Genomic DNA, 21,266 nt, shown 5'->3' with positions numbered 1-21,266 from the left:
ATACAGCCAAAACAGTAGGTGGCGGCATGCACCTATAGCATTTGTTTGTGGATTGCAGTGATAGCAAAGAAGAAGACCCGTACAGTAGGTGACAGCAATACAACAATAGGTGTGTAGTGTGCCATAAAACTTGTAGCAGAGGTACTCTGGGTCTTCCTTTTCTGTGACGGTCCTCATGAGAGCCAGTTTCATCATAGCGCTTGATGGTTTTTGCGACTGCACTTGAAGAAACTTTCAAAGTTCTTTAAATTTTCCGAATTGACTGACCTTCATGTCTTAAAGTAATGATGGACTGTCGTTTCTCTTTGTTTATTTGAGCTGTTCTTGCCATAATCTGGACCAAATAGGGCTATCTTCTGTATACCAACCCTAAATGTAACAACACAACTGATTGGCTCAAATGCATTAATGAAGAAGAAAATTCCCAAAATTCCACAAATTAACTTTTAACAAGGCACACCTGTTAATTGAAATGCACTCCAGGTGACTACCTCATGAAACTGGTTTAGAGAATGCCAAGAGTGTGCAAAGCTGTTATCAAGGCAAAGGGTAGCTACTTTGAAGAATCTCAAATATAAAATATATTTTGATTTGTTAAACACTATTTTGGTTACTTCATGATTCCTTATGTGTTATTTCATAGTGTTGATGTTTTCACTATAATTCTACAATGTAGAAAATAGTAAAAATAAAGAAAAGCCCCTGAATGAGTAGGTGTTTCCAAACTTTTGATTGGTACTGTACATAAAATCATGAACATGTAGTGTGTGTGTGCATCTATCAGTTGCACATACATGGTAGTGCATACAAGTAGAGATTGAATATGGATTTGTGAACGTACAAAAGCAGAAATCGCTTCACAAGCTCTCTTTCCATTTAATTTAGTTGCAGCATTATGATCTGAATTATGCCATTAGAAAATGCTGTGGCACATAGCTTTGATCTTATCAACACAAACACACACACAGACACAGACACGTATGCTACATGGCCGTATGCAGTGGCTCATTACACCAATTTCAAAATATCTCCGTGTGTTTTAAAGCCAACGCAACCTTAGCTAAACTCAACTTTTGTAATTTCTATTGTCAGCAGTGCCTGGGGTGCCTAGTCCAGTTGACCTGTGTTTTCTTCTCACAGGATTGACGGCATCGTACCTCGGATTCCTGTAGCCGCCCTTCTCCCTCGCGCCCTCTCAGGGTCGTAGCCTGACGCACTCCAGGAGGACCGGCCTGCTTCACCACTGACACTTTCAGCCAGAGAGAGAAAGACAACTTTACATTTCTAGAGACTGCGGTGCTCCCGGGGGTTCACTTTGATAGTCGTCTCATCCACTGTATTTGCTTATGTAGATATTCAAGCACTGGTTGTCAACGGAGATCAAGACGTTCGGAAATCAAGTAGGACTGGAGGGAGGATATTATGTTTAAAGCTGTAGATGCGGGATAAAGTTGTCGGTAAGAACGGAAAAGGAATAGGCTACAGTATCGACTGGATAGCTTTGGTTAAAGGTTTGATAAGTCCCCTTGGCGTCGGGATGAACATGGGTACCTTGCGCGACCTCCAATACGCGCTGCAGGAGAAGATTGAGGAGCTGCGGCAACGGGACGCGCTCATTGACGAGCTAGAACTGGAGCTTGACCAGAAAGACGAGCTAATACAAAAACTACAGAACGAGCTGGATAAATACCGGTCCGTTATCAAACCGGCAACCCAACAGGTCGTCAAACAAACTGAGCAGCACGAGCACCAGCGGACTAAGAGACAGGCGATTTCTGCGGAACCCACCGCCATCGACATCCAGGATCTTAGCCATGTCAGGCTGCCTTTCTACCCCAAAAGTCCACAGTAGGTGTACAGTTACAACAGGGGTGCCTGTTTTTGCATTACTGTGTTTTTGCATGACATGTTTTGACGGTATGTGATACAGCCCATGGCTGTGTTTATCCATTGTGCATTATTCTTAGTGTGCGTAATTCCTCAATGGTGCATTTGGAGCATCAGGTGTGCGACATCTCAGACTCATATTATCGATATTTCATCTAGGATCAGTCAGTATGCTAATATAATGTGTTTTGCGTTTTTTTTCAGCTTCTTCTGAATGTGATATCACACTTGGTATGCATCATTGATATGCATCTATGTAAAAACAGTATGGGTTATTACTGACAGTGTGAGGTGAATGTGTCACCTCAGTGACGCTAGAGACCAGTGTTGTTGAGGTGTTAAAGGGTATGAATACAAGCCCGACTCTGTGTAATGTACCTGTGTTTGTTTAATCCAAACTGTGATAAAAGGGTGCCATGATATCTCTCTACGAATTGTTTACATTCTGATGACACACACACACACAGACACACACACACACACACACACACACACACACACACACACACACACACACACACACACACACACACACACACACACACACACACACACACACACACACACACAGGGCTCTAAAGTTTGACCAACTTGGAGTAAAACTTTTGGAGCACAAATGTATTTTTTAATAATAATTGTTCTAATGGTAATGCTTCGCTGTAGTGTTATTTGTCGAGTGCAGCTTCGTTAGTGTCATGCTTGCACCATTAGTAGAGCAAAAAATGTTTGTTTCTAACCTAAACAGTTCAAAAGACACAAACACACCTCTTGCTCTCTTCACACATGCAATATGCACCAGTGGGGGTCGGTGCCGTTTAAGATTAGGTAGGATGATAATTTGTTTAGGAGCATGGCCTTATTTCTATTGCAGTATATTGGATGACTGCCATTCATATTCCATTCACCCAGCTCAATATACATTCGATAGGTTTAGGCTGGTACATGATACAACATATTTCCCTATACCCATCACGAGGTTGCTACAAACTAGCCTAGGAATTAAAGTTTACAACGTAGGTGCACAGATCGAGAGAACATTTGGAATAGTCAAGGTCACAGACAGTGACACATTTAATACCGCCTAGCACACTCTTGTGTGCATCTAGCTGATCTTGGGGGTAATCATTAGTCCAAACATTTGAAAACAAGATTTTATATTAGACAAATTCAGTAATGTTGATCCTTGTTTCGTTCAATTTGCTTCCGTTTAAGAAACGTTTTTCAACCGAATTGGCTGAATGAATACACCCCTGATCACCTGCAGACACAGTTCACTTTCATAGCAGCCTCATACAAACCGCATGATCACTTTGCTCATTGTTTAATTCTTTCTCGAATCAACATGCTTTCCTCCTCTCACCTTTTCTCTTCACTTGTGGACTTCAGTGTACAACACAACAGCTGTCTGTGACCAGGCAAAACAAACTTTCCAAGCTAAACCTTCATACCATTACCGCTAACCGCTACACACAGCCTACATCAGTGTCACCATAGAAGCTAACGTCATAGTCAACATAGCTAGAACTAACGCGTTAGTAAACCCGCTACAATCATGCATTACAGTGTACAGCTAGTAGTTTTACAGGGCCCCGGTGGCAATAAATCAATATATCAAAATCTTACTTTGACTTGGAAGAGTTCCAGTGTTGGATAGCCATAGCCAGCTAGCTAACATAGCATCCCTCTCTGTTTGAGTAGGCTAAACTAGCTAGCTGCATTCACTAGCTAAGAAAGTGAAAGTGGAAAAAAAATCTCTCTGTCTCTCCCTTCTTTTTTTGGGAAGAAATTAACTTGTTCAAAACTGTTATACTATTGTCTTTCTCTCTCTTTGAGTCAATTGCTCACCACATGTTATGCAGTGCAGTGTTAGCTAGCTGTAGCTTATGCATTCAGTACTAGATTCATTCTCTGATCCTTTGATTGGGTGGACAACATGTCAGTTCATGCTACAAGATCTCTGACAGGATGGAGGACGTCTTCTGGAAGTTGTCATTAGTGTGTAAATCTATGGAAGGGGTGAGAACCATGAGCTTCCTAGGTTTTGCATTGAAGTCAATGTAACCAGAGGAGGACGGAAACGAGCTGTCTTCCGGCTACACCATGGTGCTACCCCAGAGAGTGCTGTTGAGGCTACTGTAGAACTTCATTGTAAAACAGTGTGTTTTAATAAATTATTTGGTGACGTGAATATATTTATATTTAAATATCATGTTTTTTGTTTCACACATTTGTTTTCCTTCTGAAATTCACTGAGGAGTATGTTCCTCCCCTCGATCCTCTGAGTAGCCTCCACTGATATGCACATATGCAATCAACACTCACCCCCCTCTCTCTCTGTTTCTCTCTCTCACTTTCTCTCTTTTGCCAACAAACTTGTGTGTGGTCTCATGGGTTTAGAGACAGATTCCCAGTGATGTAAAGTACTTAAGTAAAAATACTTTGAAGTACATCTTAAGTAGTTTTTATGGGTATCTGTACTTTACTGTTCATTAGTATTTTTGAAAATGTTTACTTCTACTCCACAAGATCACAAAATAAAAAACAGTTGAAGTTGGAAGTTTACATACACCTTAGCCAAATACATTTAAACTCAGTCTCCCACAATTCCTGCCATTTAATAATCATAAAATGTCCCTGTCTTAGGTCAGTTCACATCAAGAATGTGAAATGTCAGAATAAAAGTAGAGAGAATTATTTCTTTCAGCTTTTATTTCTTTCATCACATTCCCAGTTGGTCAGAAGTTTACATACACTCAATTACTATTTGGTAGCATTGCCTTTAAATTGTTTAACTTGGGTCAAATGTTTCAGGTAGCCTTCCACAAGCTTCCCATAATAAGTTGAGTGAATTTTGGCTCATTCCTCCTGACAGAGCTGGTGTAACTGAGTCAGATTTGTAGGCCTCCTTGCTTGCACACGCTTTTTCAGTTCTGCCCACACATTTTCTATAGGATTGAGGTCAGGGCTTTGTGATGGCCACTCCAATACCTTGACTTTGTTGTCCTTAAGCCATTTTGCCACAACTTTGGAAGTATGTTTGGGAACATTGTTCACTTGGAAGACCCATTTGCGACCAAGCTTTTAACTTCCTGACTGATGTCTTGATGTCTTGAGAGTTGCCTCAATATATCCACATAATTTTCCTTCCTTTGATACCATCTATTTTGTGAAGTCAAATCAAAATCAAATTCAAATCAAATTTATTTATATAGCCCTTCGTACATCAGCTGATATCTCAAAGTGCTGTACAGAAACCCAGCCTAAAACCCCAAACAGCAATTAATGCAGGTGTAGAAGCACGGTGGCTAGGTAAAACTCCCTAGAAAGGCCAAAACCTAGGAAGAAACCTAGAGAGGAACCAGGCTATGTGGGGTGGCCAGTCCTCTTCTGGCTGTGCCGGGTGGAGATTATAACAGAACATGGCCAAGATGTTCAAATGTTCATAAATGACCAGCATGGTCCAATAATAATAAGGCAGAACAGTTGAAACTGGAGCAGCAGCACGGCCAGGTGGACTGGGGACAGCAAGGAGTCATCATGTCAGGTAGTCCTGAGGCATGGTCCCAGGGCTCAGGTCCTCCGAGAGAGAGAAAGAAAGAGAGAAAGAGAGAATTAGAGAGAGCACACTTAAATTCACACAGGACACCGAATAGGACAGGAGAAGTACTCCAGATATATCAAACTGACCCTAGCCCCCGACACATAAACTACTGCAGCATAAATACTGGAGGCTGAGACAGGAGGGGTCAGGAGACACTGTGGCCCCATCCGAGGACACCCCCGGACAGGGCCAAACAGGAAGGATATAACCCCACCCACTTTGCAAAAGCACAGCCCCCACACCACTAGAGGGATGTGGGGGCTTCTCGCGTGAAGTGCGCCAGACCTTCCTGCAGCAAAGCACCCCCACAACATGATGCTGCCACCCCCGTGCTTCACGGTTGGGAAGGTATTCTTTTTCCTCCAAACATAACAATGGTCATTATGACCAGAGGACATTTCTCCAAAAAGTATGATCTTTGTCCCAATGTGCAGTTGCAAACCACTGTCTTGCTTTTTTATGGTGGTTTTGGAGCAGTGGTTTCTTCCTTGCTGAGTGGCCTTTCAGGTTATGTTGATACAGGACTTGTTTTACTGTGGATAAAGATACCTTTGTACCTGTTTCCTCCAGCATCTTCAGAAGATCCTTTGCTGTTGTTCTGGGATTGATTTGCACTTTTCGCACCAAAGTACGTTCATCTCTAGGAAACAGAACGCGTCCCCTTCCTGAGCGGTATGGCGGCTGCGTGGTCCCATGGTGTGTACTATTGTTTGTACATATGAACGTGGTACCTTCAGGCGTTTGGAAATTGCTCCCAAGGATGAACCAGACTTGTGGAGGTCTACAATTATTTTTCTGAGATCTTGGCTGATTTCTTTTGATTTTCCCGTGTTGTCAAGCAAAGAGGCACTGAGTTTGAAGGTAGGCCTTGAAATAAATCGACAGGTCCACCTCCAATTGACTCAAATTATGTCAGTTAGCCTTTCAGAAGCTCCTAAAGCCATGACATAATTTTCTGGAATTTTCCAAGTTGTTTAAAGGCACAGTCAACTTAGCGTATGTAAACTTCTGACCCACTGGAATTGTGATGCAGTGACTTATAAGTGAAATAATCTGTTTGTTATCAATTGTTGAAAAAATTACTTGTGTCATGCACAAAGTAGATGTCCTAACCGACTTGCCAAAACAATAGTTTGTTAACAAGAAATTTGTGGAGTGGTTGAAAAACAAGTTTTAATGACTCCAGCCCAAGTGTATGTAAAATTCCAACTTCAACTGTAATTCACAAGTGATATGCTAATATTGTGATAGGCTTATATATATACATTTACTAAATAATATATGTGTGACATTTGTTTTGATTTAGAAATTACCATTATCATGCACCTGTATCGAAACAGGGGCAGCGGGAAAAAATACATGTCATTTATGCACTTAAATAGCGAATGGAGGACGCTTTTCCCCATGGTTTATTTTCATGCCAGCCAGGTAGGCTATACTACTGTTGTAAATATAACAATGTGCTTAATATTTGGAAAGTTGAGAACTAATATAGTAGGCCTAGTTTATAGAAAGCATATGGGATCCTCCTCTTTTTATTAGCTACCATCACTCTGTTTTCTCCCGCAATTTCATAGCCTACCGAAATGTTTCGCAACATGAGCTCATGGGCTCTCATGAAGTGTTTGATTAGATTTTCGAAAAAACATTTGCATTGCTGTCAGAGTGATTAGAGGGACAATAGAGTGCTGAGTACCAGGCAGTTAGCAAGTTTGGTAAGCTACTAATGACCAGCAGCAGCATCAGAGCTTGGAGAAGCCTAATTACCGTTACTAAATGGTCATGTGGAATTTGACTGCCTTCATTACTCGTGACTGTGGGTGTGGCGGTAATACTGTCACCGCAACAGCCCTAATCACCACCACAAGCACAAAGGTACACTTTATATACAAAAGTATGTGGGCACCCCTTTAAATGAGGGGATTTTGCAATTTCACCCACACTCGTTGCTGACAGGTGTATAAAATCGAGCACACAGCCATGCAATCTTCATAGACAAACATTAGCAGTAGAATGGCCTTACTGAAGAGCTCAATGACTTTCAACGTGGCACCGTCATAGGATGTCACCTTTCCAACATGTCAGTTTTCCAAACGTATGCCCTGCTAGAGCTGCCATGGTCAACTGTAAATGCTGTTATTGTGAAGTGGAAATGTGTAGGAGAAACAACAGCTCAGCCGCGAAGTGGTAGGCCACACAAGCTCACAGAATGGGACCGCCAAGTGCTGAAGCACATAAAAATTGTCTGTCCTCCATTGCAACACTCACTACCGAGTTCCAAACTGCCCCTGGAAGCAACGTCAGCACAATAACTGTTCGTCAGGAACTTGAATGGGTTTCCATGGCCGAGCAGCCGCACATACGTTTAATGTGCAAAGTGTCAGCTGGAGTGGTGTAAAGCTCACCGCCATTGTACTCTGGAGCAGTAGAAACAGCTAAGCCCCTTTGTTCAAGTGAAGGGAAATCTTAACGCTACAGCATACAATGACATTCTAGTCAAGTCTGTGCTTCCAACTTTATGGCAACAGTTTGTGGAAGGCCCTTTCCTGTTTCAGCACGACAATGCTCCCATACACAAAGCGAGGTCCATACAGAAATGGTTTGTTAAAATCTGTGTGGAAGAACATCAATGGCCTGCACAGAGCCTTGACCTCAACCCCATCAAACAAGGTAGGCCTGCAAGCCAGGCCTAATCGCCCAACAACAGTGCCCAAGCTCACTAATGCTCTTGTGGCTGAATCGAAGCAAGCCCCCACAGCATTGTCCAACATCTAGCGGAAAGCTTTCCCAGAAGAGTGGAGGCTGTTATTGCAGCAAAGGGGGCACTAACTCCATATTAATGCCCATGATTTTGGAATAAGATGTTTGACGTGCATGTGTCCACATACTTTTGGTCATGTAGTGTAATTTCTCAGCAAACTTTTGAGCCACTGGAAAGCGTAGAGTTCAAATATCTCCCCTTCAAGACGGCTTTGCTGATTGCCCTTACATCTGCAAGGGGTGTGAGTGAGCTGCACACACTGTCAGTCCACCATTGTGCCTACGGTTTGCCCTGCCTTTATGCCTAAGGTCAGCTGTAATTACAATTGTCTAGCCTTAGAGCTTGTGCCGCCATTTACTTCTATGGAAGAATGGCTTCTCCACCATTTATGTCCTGTACGTGCTTTGCATATCTACTTGCATAGAACGAGAGCATGTCACAAGAGTGACCAACTCTTTGTATCTTGGCCATCCCTTTGCAAGGGTGGGCCCCTCTCTCGTCAACGGCTATCCCATTGGATAGTGCAGGCTATTATATTGGCTTATAATAGCAAGTGTTTACAGTCCCCGGAGGGCCTGAGGGCTCATTCCACCATAGGTATGGGCACTGTTCTTTTTACAAGAGATTTGCGAGGTGGAATGTTGGGCCACCCCTCGTATTTTTATGAGGTTTTACCGACTGGATGTCACTGCACCTTCATTGACGCATACTGTCCTTCGTGTTTGAGCCTCTGAGGGATGATGCTGTTGGAACTGCTCTGGCTTCAGAGAGCATGTCTGTGTTACAGGAGTTGGCCATATCCCATAAGTGACACAAAATGAGTATTAGAAAAATAATTTTGGGTTACTAACGTTACCCTGGTTCTGTAAGAACACGAGTGAGATGTTTTACCTCTTTTCCCTGCTAGCAAGAGCGCAATGAAGAGAGGCATGTTTGAGAATGACCTGGCGAGTGGCTCCCTTTATGGAGGACAATGCAGACATATAATATATGGTTGTGAATGCTGAGGTCATTGACAACTATTTTGGGTACAGAGGAATGAGTGTCAATAGAGCTGCTCCTTTATCGATTAGAACAGAGGACTGTGATGTTTACTCAATGGCGTGGAGATCGATGCCTCTTCTCTGTTTGACCAACTTGTTTGTCAGTTTGGGTTTAGATATCTGAAAAGAAACAGACAAACCAGCACACTGTTCTTGCCAGTAGTACTGTTGATTCAGTTTTTGTATTGGCCTATCAAATAATGTATTTATTTATATCAAATCAAATGTATTTATATAGCCCTTCTTACATCAGCTGATATATCAAAGTGCTGCAATGCAGAAAATGTAGAACTTGCAGTGTATTTGAGATTTAAAATAGCTTCTAAATCTGTGATAACACTTTAACATATCAGACATGATTTTGTCCAAAAATGTATCAACCCCTACAAATACGTCCATTAATTATAATCCAGACAATAATTCACATTCCCTGTTGCTGCAGGATTATTTTCCTGCTGAAGCAAACTGGCTCCAATTAAGAGCCTACATCTCTATCTCTACTTTCACTCGCTCAGCCTCTCTCTTCCTTATTCCTCTAAAAGAGCATATTTTCTCCTTTTAAGGAAGACGGACCGTATTCGGTCCCCAAACCTGACTGAGTGTGTTTATCTTCCCTTCCAGCACAGAGAAAGAGAAGGAGAGGCGGAGGAGAGGATAGAGGGTTGTTGTGTAATGGGGTGACTGGCGAGAATCTAGAGGACATAAAACAGAGAAATGTCACAGGACTGCAGGCTCCTCCACTTTGGGGTCTGTAGTGTAGTACGCGAGGCCAGGGACCCTCACTCCTTTCCTGTGTGTAAATCTGTCAAAGGGTCAGGGGTTAAGGAGAGAAGCTTCTGGAGGTATGCAAATATTGCTCTTGGGAAACAGGGAAGTACTATAACATTACCGCTCCCTGCTGTGCTTCTCTTTACTCTCTCATGGTTAGGATTAAAGGATAGATTGAAAGATAATGTTGTTTTTAAAGTGTGTTCCTTTTATACCTTCATAATATGAACAAAGGATAGGCAGGCCATATGTTTTGGCACAAACTAAATATTGTAGACCTGTAAGTAAAATGTATACACGCATGACTGTAAGTCGCTTTGGAAAAAAAGTGTCTGCTAAGTTACATACTGTATATTATTATTATATTATGTTTGTGTGGCCGTGTGTGGTCGCTCGTCAAAAGGAAGAGTGGGGTGTTGCCAGAGTGGTGTGTTGCCAGAGATTACTGGATGGGGACTTTAGAAGCTTGGGACACACTTCAAACCGTCTCCCTTTTGTGAGTTCTATTCCCAGCATCTGTTGAGGGGTAGAAAGCATTTCCTGTCCCTTTTTTATCCTTAATGACATAGAAGCTTCTCTTTGAAGACACGAGTCATTGTTACATGTGATTAGCCTCTTTTACAGTCGGGTGATAAAGCGCTAAATGACTGTCTGCTTCCTTGTGAAATGATTTCAATACAAAACAGACACAGAAAATATTTGTATACAGCACTAATTACACCCAATTTTGTCTAATCGAATTCTATGTTCTGGTCAAAAGTAGTGCACTAGGGAATAAGATATATTTTGTCTGTCTCTGTCTATGGAAGTTATTGAGATGCATCTCTGTAAGATAGTGGAAAAGTCTTGTCATGGGGTGCGAATCATCAGGCATCAGACGGAATCAGGTGCAATATTGTGGTATTTATAGTGCATTCAGAAAGTATTCACACCTCTTGACTTTTCAACATTTTGTTGTGTTACAAAGTGGGATTCAAAAATGATTTATTTGTCATTTTTTGTCAACGATCTACACACAATACTCTATAAAAATTAAAACATTTGTAAAAAATGAATGATAAACAAAACACAAATATATTTTGATTAAATAAGTATTCAATCCCCTGAATCAATTCATGTCAGAATAACCTTTGGCAGCGATTACAGCTGTGAGTCTTTCCGGTTAAGTCTCTAAGAGCTTTCCACACCTGGATTTGTGCAATATTTGCCATTTTTCTTTTCAAAATTCTTTAAGCTAGGTTGAATTGTTTGTTGATCATTGCTAGACAACCATTTTCAGGCCTTGTAATATACAGTATTTATAAGCAGATTTAAGTCAAAACTGTAACTTGGCCACTCAGGAACATTCACTGTCTTCTTGGTAAGCAACTCCAGTGTAGATTTGGCCTTGTGTTTTTGGTTATTGTCCCGCTGAAAGGTGAATTAATCTCCCAGTGTCTGGTAGAAGGCAGACTGAACCAGGTTTTTCGCCAGGATTTTGGCTGTGCTTAGCTCCATTGCGTTTTTTTTTATCCTGAAAAACTCCCCAGTCCTTAACGACTACAATTATACCCATAACATGATGCAGCCACCACCCTGCTTGAAAATATGGAGAGTAGTACTCTAATGTGCTGTATTTGATTTTCCCCCCAAAAAACTTTTTATTCAAGACAAAACCTTCATTGCTTTGCCACATTTTTTGAGGTATTACTTCAGTGCCTTGTTGCAAACAGGATGCATGTTTTGGAATATTTTTATTCTGTACAGGCTTCCTTCTATTCAGCCTGTCAATTAGGTTAGTATGTGGAGTAACTACAATGTAGTTGATCCATCCTAAGTTTTCTCCTATCACATCCATTAAACTCTGTAACTATTTTAAAGTCACCATTAGCCTCATTGTGAAATCCCTTAGCAGTTTCCTTTTTAATCTTTGTAGTGACTGGAAGTATTGATACACCTTCCAAAGTGTAATTAATAACTTAACCATGCTCAAAGAGATATTCACTGTCTGCTTTATTTTTACCCATCTACCAATCTACCCTTGAACACGGCAGGTAAAACCGCTCCCCGTGCACCGATGACATGGATGTCAATTAAGGCAGTCCCCCGCACCTACCTGTTTCAGAGGGGTTGGGTTAAATCCGGAAGACACATTTGGTTAAATGCATTCAGTTGAGCAACAGACTAGGTATCCCCTTTCCCATTCCCAATAGGTGCTCAACTGAGGGGCGATACAGCTACTTGTAATCATGTTAAACTATTATTGCAGACTGAGTCCATGCAACTTATTAGTATGTGACATGTTAAGCACACTTTTACTCCTGAACCTATTTAGGCTTGCCATAACAAAGGGGTTGAATACTTTTTGACTCAAGACATTTCAGCATTTCATTTGTAATTAATTTGTAAAAAATTCTAAAAACAGAATTCCAGTTGTAGGGTATTGTGTGTTGGCCAGTGCCCCACAAAATCTCAATTGAATCCATCTTACATGCTGTTTAAAAAAATATATATTTTTATTAAACCTTTATTTAACTAGTCAAGTAAGTTAAGAACAAATTATTATTTACAATGACAGCCTACCCCGGCCAAACCCTAACCCGGATGACGCTGGGCCAATTGTGCGCCGCTTTATGGGAATCCCAATCACGGCCGGTTGTGATACAGCCTAGAATCAAACCAGGGTCTGTAGTGACGCCTCTAGCACTGAGATGCAGTGCCTTAGTCTGCTGTGCCATTCAGGAGCCCAAACACAACAGGCTGTAACACAACATAATGTCAAGGGGTGTGAATACTCTCTGAAGGCACTGTATTTACAGGTGCAGAGGGTGAACCGTAACCATGGATAATAACAAAACGTTGACTAACACTGATATATAAACATAGACTATCAAAATCATAAAGAGTAATATAAATGGGATTATCCTACATGCACCTTAACCCTACCAGTCCCAAGACCTGTATTTCATTGATCTGACTTTAATTTATCTGCATGTATTTACATTGAGTTTGAGTTTATATTATTTTTACAGGGACAGTGCACATTAATCAATGTTTCAGTAAAAGTGCCGGTTTTAGCCAGCCGGCTAATTTTCAACCGCAGCCCCTGGGCAGGTTATTAAAAACAATTACAATATAGACAATAGCAACATAGGACAAGCAAGACATAGCATACAGACAGAGCAGCATAGGACAAGCAAGACGTAGCATACAGACAGAGCAACATAGAACAAAAAGCAGCAAGACAAAATTCATAAAAGCAACAAAGTGTTTCCACACCTCACAAGTTACAGACAAAAGACATGGAAAGCGGCAACACACAGCTAGGGACCATGTTCACAAATCTGATTGACCTTTAGCCATGTCTTCAAGCATTTTGTGAAAGTGTGATATGTGGTGCAGTTATGTGTGTCTGATGGCAGTGTATTCCAGACATGGGAAGCTCTCACAGAGAAAACGGATTTACTAAAGGTGCTTTTCCTTAAGAGAACTATACAGTCACCTCTCATGGCATACCTTGTGGATCTGCTGCCATATGTTTGGGTTTTCTGTTTAACAAAAATACTGAGTGGAGGGGGAGCCAGGCCATTTAGGATCTTGAATACAAGACATGCATCGGTGTATTGCACAAGATTTTCCCAACTCAGGAGCTCATGCTTTCTGAAGATGTAACAGTGATGATGGCTATTGGGCTTCCTATCAAGCACTTTGAGAGCCTGTTTGTAGACAGACTGAATAGGTCTTAATGTTGTACAGCAAGCTTGGGCCCAACTAGTCAAGCAGTATGTTAAGTGGGGGAGTATCATAGATTTGAAGTACAGTTTTGCTACCTCTGTAGTCAAACAATTTCGTATAAATCGGAAATTAGCTAGGTTGAATTTAGTTATTTGAATTACTCTTTTCACATGCTTTTTAAAAGAGAGTTTGGAATCAAGTATGATGCCAAGGTACTTAAAATCAGATACCACCTGGAGCTTCTCCCCTGACACATAGACATCTGGCTCAGTAGCATCTGTTGCCCTCTTTGTGAAGAACATGCAAACTGTTTTTTTTTCACATTGAGATGGAAACATGAGTCACTGAGCCACTTTGTAATCTGGACCATTACAGAGTTCTTGTGCAGCTTGTTGTTTGCTCTTTCCATGCACATATATGACTGTATCATCTGCATACATTTGAACTTTAGACCCAGTACAGACAGAAGGCAGATCATTAATGTACAGGCTGAACAGGAGGGGCCCCAGTATTGACCCTTGGGGCACGCCCACATCATAGCTAAGAGTGGGCGACAGCTCATTGCTCACTCTGACAAACTGAGTTCTGCCTTCAAGGTATGATTTCATCCATCTCAAGGCATCAGGGGAAAAGTTGAACTTGGACAATTTTGCGATGAGAATCTCATGGTTAACAGTATCAAAAGCCTTTCTTAGGTCCAGAAACACAGCCCCAACAGCGCCCCCTTTGTCCATCTTGGACTTCACATTTTTCAGAAGAAAGCAGTTGGCCGTTTCTGTGGAGCGTTTCGCTCTGAAGCCAAACTGCATGGAGTGTAATGTGAAGGGGGCTGTTGTTGAGGTGGGCAAGTTGTTCTGCTACACACTTTTCAACAACCTTTGACACCACAGGTAGTATACTAATGGGCCCGTAGTTACTCACGTCAGCAGGGTCGCCTGATTTAAAGATGGCCTTTATTATGGCCGACTTCCATACCCTTGGAAACACCCCGAGACCAATAGATGTGATGGTGACCTTAGTAATGGGGCCAATGAGTGACTCTCTGTAGTTTTTAAGAAAGGTAGAGTCCAGCCCAAACACATCTTTGGCTTTAGAGTTCTTTAGTGAGCTAATCACCTTGTTCACCTTTGACTCAGAAACCTCCCTTATGATGAAGACAGGTTGAGCATCATTTACTAGCACTGAGCCCAAGAAACCAGTGGAGGGGTTCTGTGTCAGTACCCTGACAGAGTCAATAAAGTAGGAATTGAAGGCTATTGCTATTTCGACTGCATCCTGTGTTAGATTGTTATTCACCATTATTTCTAGTCTTTTTGTAGTGTTACTATGGTCTTTCCCTGTTAACTTTTTTAGATTCTCCCAGATCAGTTTAGAATTTCCCTTTGCTTCACCAATTATGCTAATAAAAAAGTTTGTCTTGGCCTGTCTGATTTCTTTCATCACCTTATTTCTCAACATGGTAAACCTATGTCTGTCATGCTCTAATTTGGATCTTAGGGCTATTTTTAGAGCATAATCTCGTTCTTTCATCAATTTCCAGATTTCTCCATTTAGCCAAGGAAGAGTGCTCTTTTGGCCAGGTTTGGATTTGATTTTCTTTAGGAAACCATTTATTGTAGTCTGGATTGTGGATAGAAAAACTTGACTATCAGCTTCCACATTTGTATAGGACAAGAGATCATTCCAGTTAATTCTCTTAATTGCGTTTTCAAAATAGCTTAATTCACTCTTAGGTATTCTTAGTTGATCTGGCTTTCTAACAGTAGAGATGTTAAACCTGCTCTTAGACAGCTTTCTGGCTATAAGTGTCAGATTATGATCAAATAGCTCAGTAACCTTATTGAATGATTTAGTCACTCTCTCGGGTTAATTACTGAACACCAAATCAATCTGTGTTTTAGAGCAACAAGTCACCCTGGTTGGCCCTTTAACTAGCTGTGTAAGGTCAAAGGTATTAGTGATCCGTTTGAGGATTTTCCTACAAAACTTGTCTTCATAATTAATGTTAAAATCTACAATTAAGATTACCTCTTTCCCAAAGTCACATTCCCTAAGCATGTTATTAAACTGATCAAAAAACACACTTTTGGTGGAAGGTGGCCTATACATTCCAATAAGGGTAAAAGACATTTGGGGAGAACGTGTAACGTTCAGGCCAATACATTCTAGTTCATTATCACATGACCACTCAATTTGTTTACATCGGATATGTGCTTTAATGTAAATCATCACACCCCCTCCTCTTCCTTCAATCCTGTCTCTTCTGAAAACATTTTAGCCAATCACAGTCAAAGCAGCATATGGAGAGTTTTTATGGAGCCGTGTCTCTGAGAGGCAGAGGAAGTCAAGGTTGGAGTCTGTGAGTAGATGTTGAATTTGTCACTTTTTGAAATGACACTACGAATGTTCAAGTGCCCCCCTAGTAGTCCCTTGGGCTTAGCTCGTGGGTCCCAGATGACTCGAGAGTGATTGACACATTGAAAAAAGTTACATTTTTTGGTGTTTTCTGAAAGCTGGGTTTAGGCCGTTTTGTTTTGTTTTGACCAGGGGCAGTTCGGTAGCGCAATTAACAATCCCTCCCGCCTGCACTGGATGCGGGGAACTAATTAAAACAGCTTGCGTACCAGAAGCAGAGTCAGGGATCATTTATAGTGACTTGGGTATGTTTGAAGAGTCAAAATCTATCCTGGAGCCGGGTGAGTTGAGAGAAACCATGGTACCATAGCACTCACCCTCTTCCACAGCGGCGACGATCAGTGGACAAGGCCATCCACCGCTTTCCACTCCGGTGCGTATCGCTGGATCGGTGATGTTGGGCCCAGGATTGAGTTGCACATCCCCGGAGAGCAGGAGGGTAGTGAACAGGTAGTTTAACCGTTTCCGATAAATGTTGGACTTGTGTTTGTTACGCCTAAGCGGTTCAGTAGAATAGGGAGCGAGATAGACTTGGCCATTATTCAGAACATTATGGTACGCTGTGTACTGTCTGCTCCCGTGGAACGGTGAACCAATGTGTTTGGTGTTGATATTCTCCGGCAGTAGATTTGTATCATCCCAGCAAGGACGCACTGAGATTATCAGTAGAGTGCTGTAAGTACATAAATTGTTGTTGAAATTAATATCCAACTAGTCAGTGAAAACTGTGTGGAGTTAAGAACAAATTCTTATTTTTTAATGACGGCCTAGGATCAGTGGGTTAACTGCCTTGTTCAGGGGCAGAATAACAGATTTTTCTAGGGATGGTTTTACAATTTTTTGCAAAAAAACCCTAACTTTACTCAGTACTTTGTTGAAGCACCTTTGGCAGCGATTACAGGATCAACTGTGTGGAGTTTGAAGTTTGTGACAGCAACTATGTGATCTTATTACAGTAATAGAGTGCCTTCGGAAAGTATTCAGACCCCTTGACTTTTTCCACATTTTGTTAGGATAACGCCTTATTCTAAAATTGATTGAATCATTTTTTCCCCCTCATCAATTTGCACACAATACCCCATAATGACAAAGCAGAAACTGAAATATTACATTTAAATGAGAAATCAGACCCTTTACTGCTTTGTTGAAACACCTTTGGCAGCGATTACAGCCTTGAGTCTTCTTGGGTATTACGCTACAAGCTTGGCACACCTGTTTTTGGGGAGTTTTTCCCATTCTTCTCTGCAGATCCTCTCAAACTCTGTCAGGTTGGATGGGGTCTATCCAGAGATGTTAGATCGGGTTCAAATCCAGGCTCTGGCTGGGCCACTCAAGGACATTCAGAGACTTGTCCCGAAGCCACTCCTGTGTTGTCTTGGCTGTGTGCTTTGGGTCATTGTAATGTTGGAAGGTGAACCTTTGCCCCAATCTGAGGTCCTGAGCGCTCTGGATCAGGTTACGTTAAGGATCTCGCTGTACTTTTCTCCGTTCATCTTTGCCTCGATCCTGAGTAGTCTCCCAGTCCCTGACACTGAAAAACATCCCCACAGCATGATGCTGTCACCACCATGCTTCACCGTAGGGATAGGGCCAGGTTTCCTCCAGGCGTGACACTTGGCATTCAGGCCAAGGAGTTCAATCTTGGTTTCATCAGACCAGAGAATCTTGTTTCTCATGGTCTGAGAGTCTTTAGGTGCCTTTGGGCAAACTCCATGCAGGCTGTCATGTGCCTTTTACTGAGGAGTGGCTTCCGTCTGGCCACTCTTCCATAAAGGCCTGATTGGTGGAGTGCTGCAGAGATGGTTCTCCCATCTCCACAGAGGAATTCTAGATCTCTGTCAGAGTGACCATCGGGTTCTTGGTCAAATCCCTGTCCAAGACCCTTCTCCCCTGATTTCTCAGTTTGGACGAGCGGCCAGCTCTAGGAAGAGTCTTGATGGTTCCAAACTTCTTCCATTTAAGAATGATGGAGGCCACTGTGTTTTTGGGGACTTGCTGCAGGATGTTTTTGGTACCATTCCCCAGATCTGTGCCTCGACACAATCCTGTTTCGGAGCTCTATGGACAATTCCTTCAACCTCATGGCTTGGTTTTTGCTCTAACATTCACTGTCAACTGTAGGACCTTATATAAACAGGTGTGTGCCTTTCCAAGCATGTCAAATGAATTGAATTTACCACAGGTGGACTCCAATTAACTTGTAGAAACATTTCAAGGATGATCAAAGGAAACAGGATGCACCTGCACTCAATTTCGAGTCTCATAGTAAAGGGTCTGAATACTTATGTAAAAAAGGTATTTCTGCTTGTAATTTTCAATACATTTGCAAACATTTCTAAAATCCTTTTTTCGTTTTGTCATCATTGTGTGTAGATTGCTGAGGATTTCTATTTATTTAATTGATTTTAGAAGGCTGTAATGTAACAAAATGTGAAAAAAGTCTAGGGGTCTGAATAGTTTCCGAATGCACTGTATAGAGACTATGTCTTGAAATTACATATCATCTTCTATGTAGAATAACCCCTAACCTTCTAACAACTGTTGTGTAGCTTGTGAGAGTCATAGAGCCAAACATTACATGTGTGTTTGTGAGATTTTCAGCTTTTCGTAGAAATCTTTTAATATGGTTTGTAGCTCAAATCATTCGGACTCTTCAGACATTTCTGTAAAAAGAAACGCCTAACAAGTCCTCAACTGGCAGCTTCATTAAATACTGTAGTACCCGCAAAACACCAGTCTCAACATCAACAGTGAAGAGGCGACTCCGGGATGCTGGCCTTCTAGGCAGAGTTGCAAAGAAAATGCCATATCTCAGACTGGCCAATAAATAGAAAAGATTAAGATCGGTAAAAGCACACAGACACTGGACAGAGGAACTGCCAAGAAGGCCAGCATTCCGGAGTCACCTCTTCACTGTTGACGGTGAGACTGGTGTTTTGCTGGTACTATTTAATGAAGCTACCAGTTGAGGACTTGTGAAGCGTCTGTTTCTCAAACTAGACACTCGAATGTACTTGTCCTCTTGCTGAGTTGTGCACCCACTCCTCTTTCTATTCTGGTTAGAGCCAGTTTGCTCTGTTCTGTGAAGGGAGTAGTACACAGCTTTGTACGAGATCTTCAGTTTCTTGGCAATTTATTTCATAGAATAGCCTTCCTTTCTTGAATAGACTGAGTTTCAGAAGAAAGTTCTTTGTTTTTGGCCATTTTGAGCCTGTAATGGAACCCACAAAATGCTGATGCTTCAGATACTCAGATCTAGTCTAAAGAAGGACAGTTTTATTGCTTCTTTAATCAGAACAACAGTTTTCAGCTGTGCTAACATAATTGCAAAAGAGTTTTCTAACGATCAATTAGCCTTTTAAAATTACAAACTTGAATTAGCTAACAAAACATGCCATTGGAACACAGGAGTGATGGTTGCTGATTATAGGCCTCTGTACGCCTATGTAGATATTCCATTCAAAATCAAATGTTTCCAGCTACAATAGTAATTTACAACATTAACAATGTCTACACTGTATTTCTGGTCAATTGTATGTTATTTTAATAGACAACAAATGTGTTTTTCTTTAAAAAACAAAGACATTTCTAAGTGACCCCAAACTTTTGAACGGTAGTGTATATTATTTAGTACATGTAAAGACAAGATTGAGAATAGTCTGATGGGGAAGAGTATTATCACTTGTGAATGATGCCCAGTAGTCTAAGAAACAGCGCATAATTTCCCCCCTACTTTTTAAAATCAGAGTCACATGCATCATGTAGCCTAGCCCATTGATAAGGTTTGTATCACAACCTTATCAATGGCCTAATAACTCTGGAACAGGGTTAGAGAGCCCATAGCCTACAGAGCCTGGTGAAACGTGTTCTTATAAGCCCATTCATTGTGCAATTTCGTGTGAAAAGAACATTTTGAATGGCCACTAATTAAAAGAGGATCCCAGCTTTCTCGTGCTGCTAGATTTATTTCTCAATTCTTAAAATGATACACATTCATCCTCTTTACAATCGGTGTAGCCTACCTGAGCTATTCTAGTTCAGTCCAGTCTTCGGGTGAAATATTTTTTTGTTGTGGGACATTCAAAATAAAAAATAAACACCAGATTAAATTGAGAATAGGAGGACCTGTTTCAAATGATCACTTTGTTACTCGTTCAACACCGAATGTGTGCATGTGTGCACTCCCTCGGAAATCGTTCAGGGAAAATATACTTTCTGTTTTATTCAGCTATGATCAATTGTGTTCTTCTTACTATACAATAATATAAAATAATGCCACAGGAATTATAAGCAAGTCTTGCCTGCAAAATGTACTAGTGTAGCCCACAGATATATTATATAGCCAGATCAGGGCCTAACATATGAATATGCAATTCTGTTATTCTGAAATAGGCTTCATTTTCTTCTTCATATCGTAATGTTTCTTTAGACCTGCCTAAAATAAATAATGGATTTATTGAGATGGTGTAGGATATATTACATTGATTTATTAGGTTTCTTAAAATGTAGATGTTCCTAATTAAACCTCTACAGGATCGGTGTCCCCCCTGTGGGATGGTTGAGCTAACGCAGGCTAATGTGATTAGCATGAGGTTGTAAGTACAAAGAAAATTTTCTAGGACATAGACATTTCTGATATGGGCAGAAAGCTTAAATTCTTGTTAATGTATCTACACTGTCCAATTTAAAGTAGCTATTACAGTGAAATAATACCATGCTATTATTTGGGGAGAGTGCACAGTTAAAAACTTGAAAATGTATCAATAAACCAATTAGGCACATTTGGACAGTCTTGAAACAACATTTTGAACAGAAATGCAATGGTTCATTGACTCAGTCTAAAAGTTTGCACATACACTATTGCCATCTAGTGGCCAACATCTAAATTGCGCCTTGATTCCTTAGTTATACAGTGGGGCAAACAAGTATTTAGTCAGCCACCAATTGTGCAAGTTCTCCCACTTAAAAAGATGAGAGAGGCGTGTAATTTTCATCATAGGTACACTTCAACTATGACAGACAAAAGGAGAAAAAAATCCAGAAAATCACATTGTAGGATTTTTTATGAATTTATTTG

General features: G+C 41.1%; 1 protein-coding gene across 1 annotated transcript in view; it reads left to right on the top strand.

Moving 5' to 3' along the window:
* The first annotated feature begins 1,206 nt into the window (after positions 1-1,206).
* Positions 1,207-21,266, top strand: part of LOC139381115 (cGMP-dependent protein kinase 1-like) — a 148,057-nt gene continuing 127,997 nt past the window's right edge. The window contains exon 1 of the mRNA XM_071124404.1: positions 1,207-1,848. Coding sequence (XP_070980505.1) covers positions 1,439-1,848 — 410 coding nt within the window. The 5' untranslated portion in view covers positions 1,207-1,438. The remainder of the gene's footprint in view (positions 1,849-21,266) is intronic.

The sequence above is a fragment of the Oncorhynchus clarkii genome, chromosome 23, assembly GCF_045791955.1.
Source record: "Oncorhynchus clarkii lewisi isolate Uvic-CL-2024 chromosome 23, UVic_Ocla_1.0, whole genome shotgun sequence".
NCBI lineage: Eukaryota > Metazoa > Chordata > Actinopteri > Salmoniformes > Salmonidae > Oncorhynchus > Oncorhynchus clarkii.
Note: the sequence above shows the minus strand (reverse complement) of the source record. Positions and strands in the feature narration are given on the sequence as shown.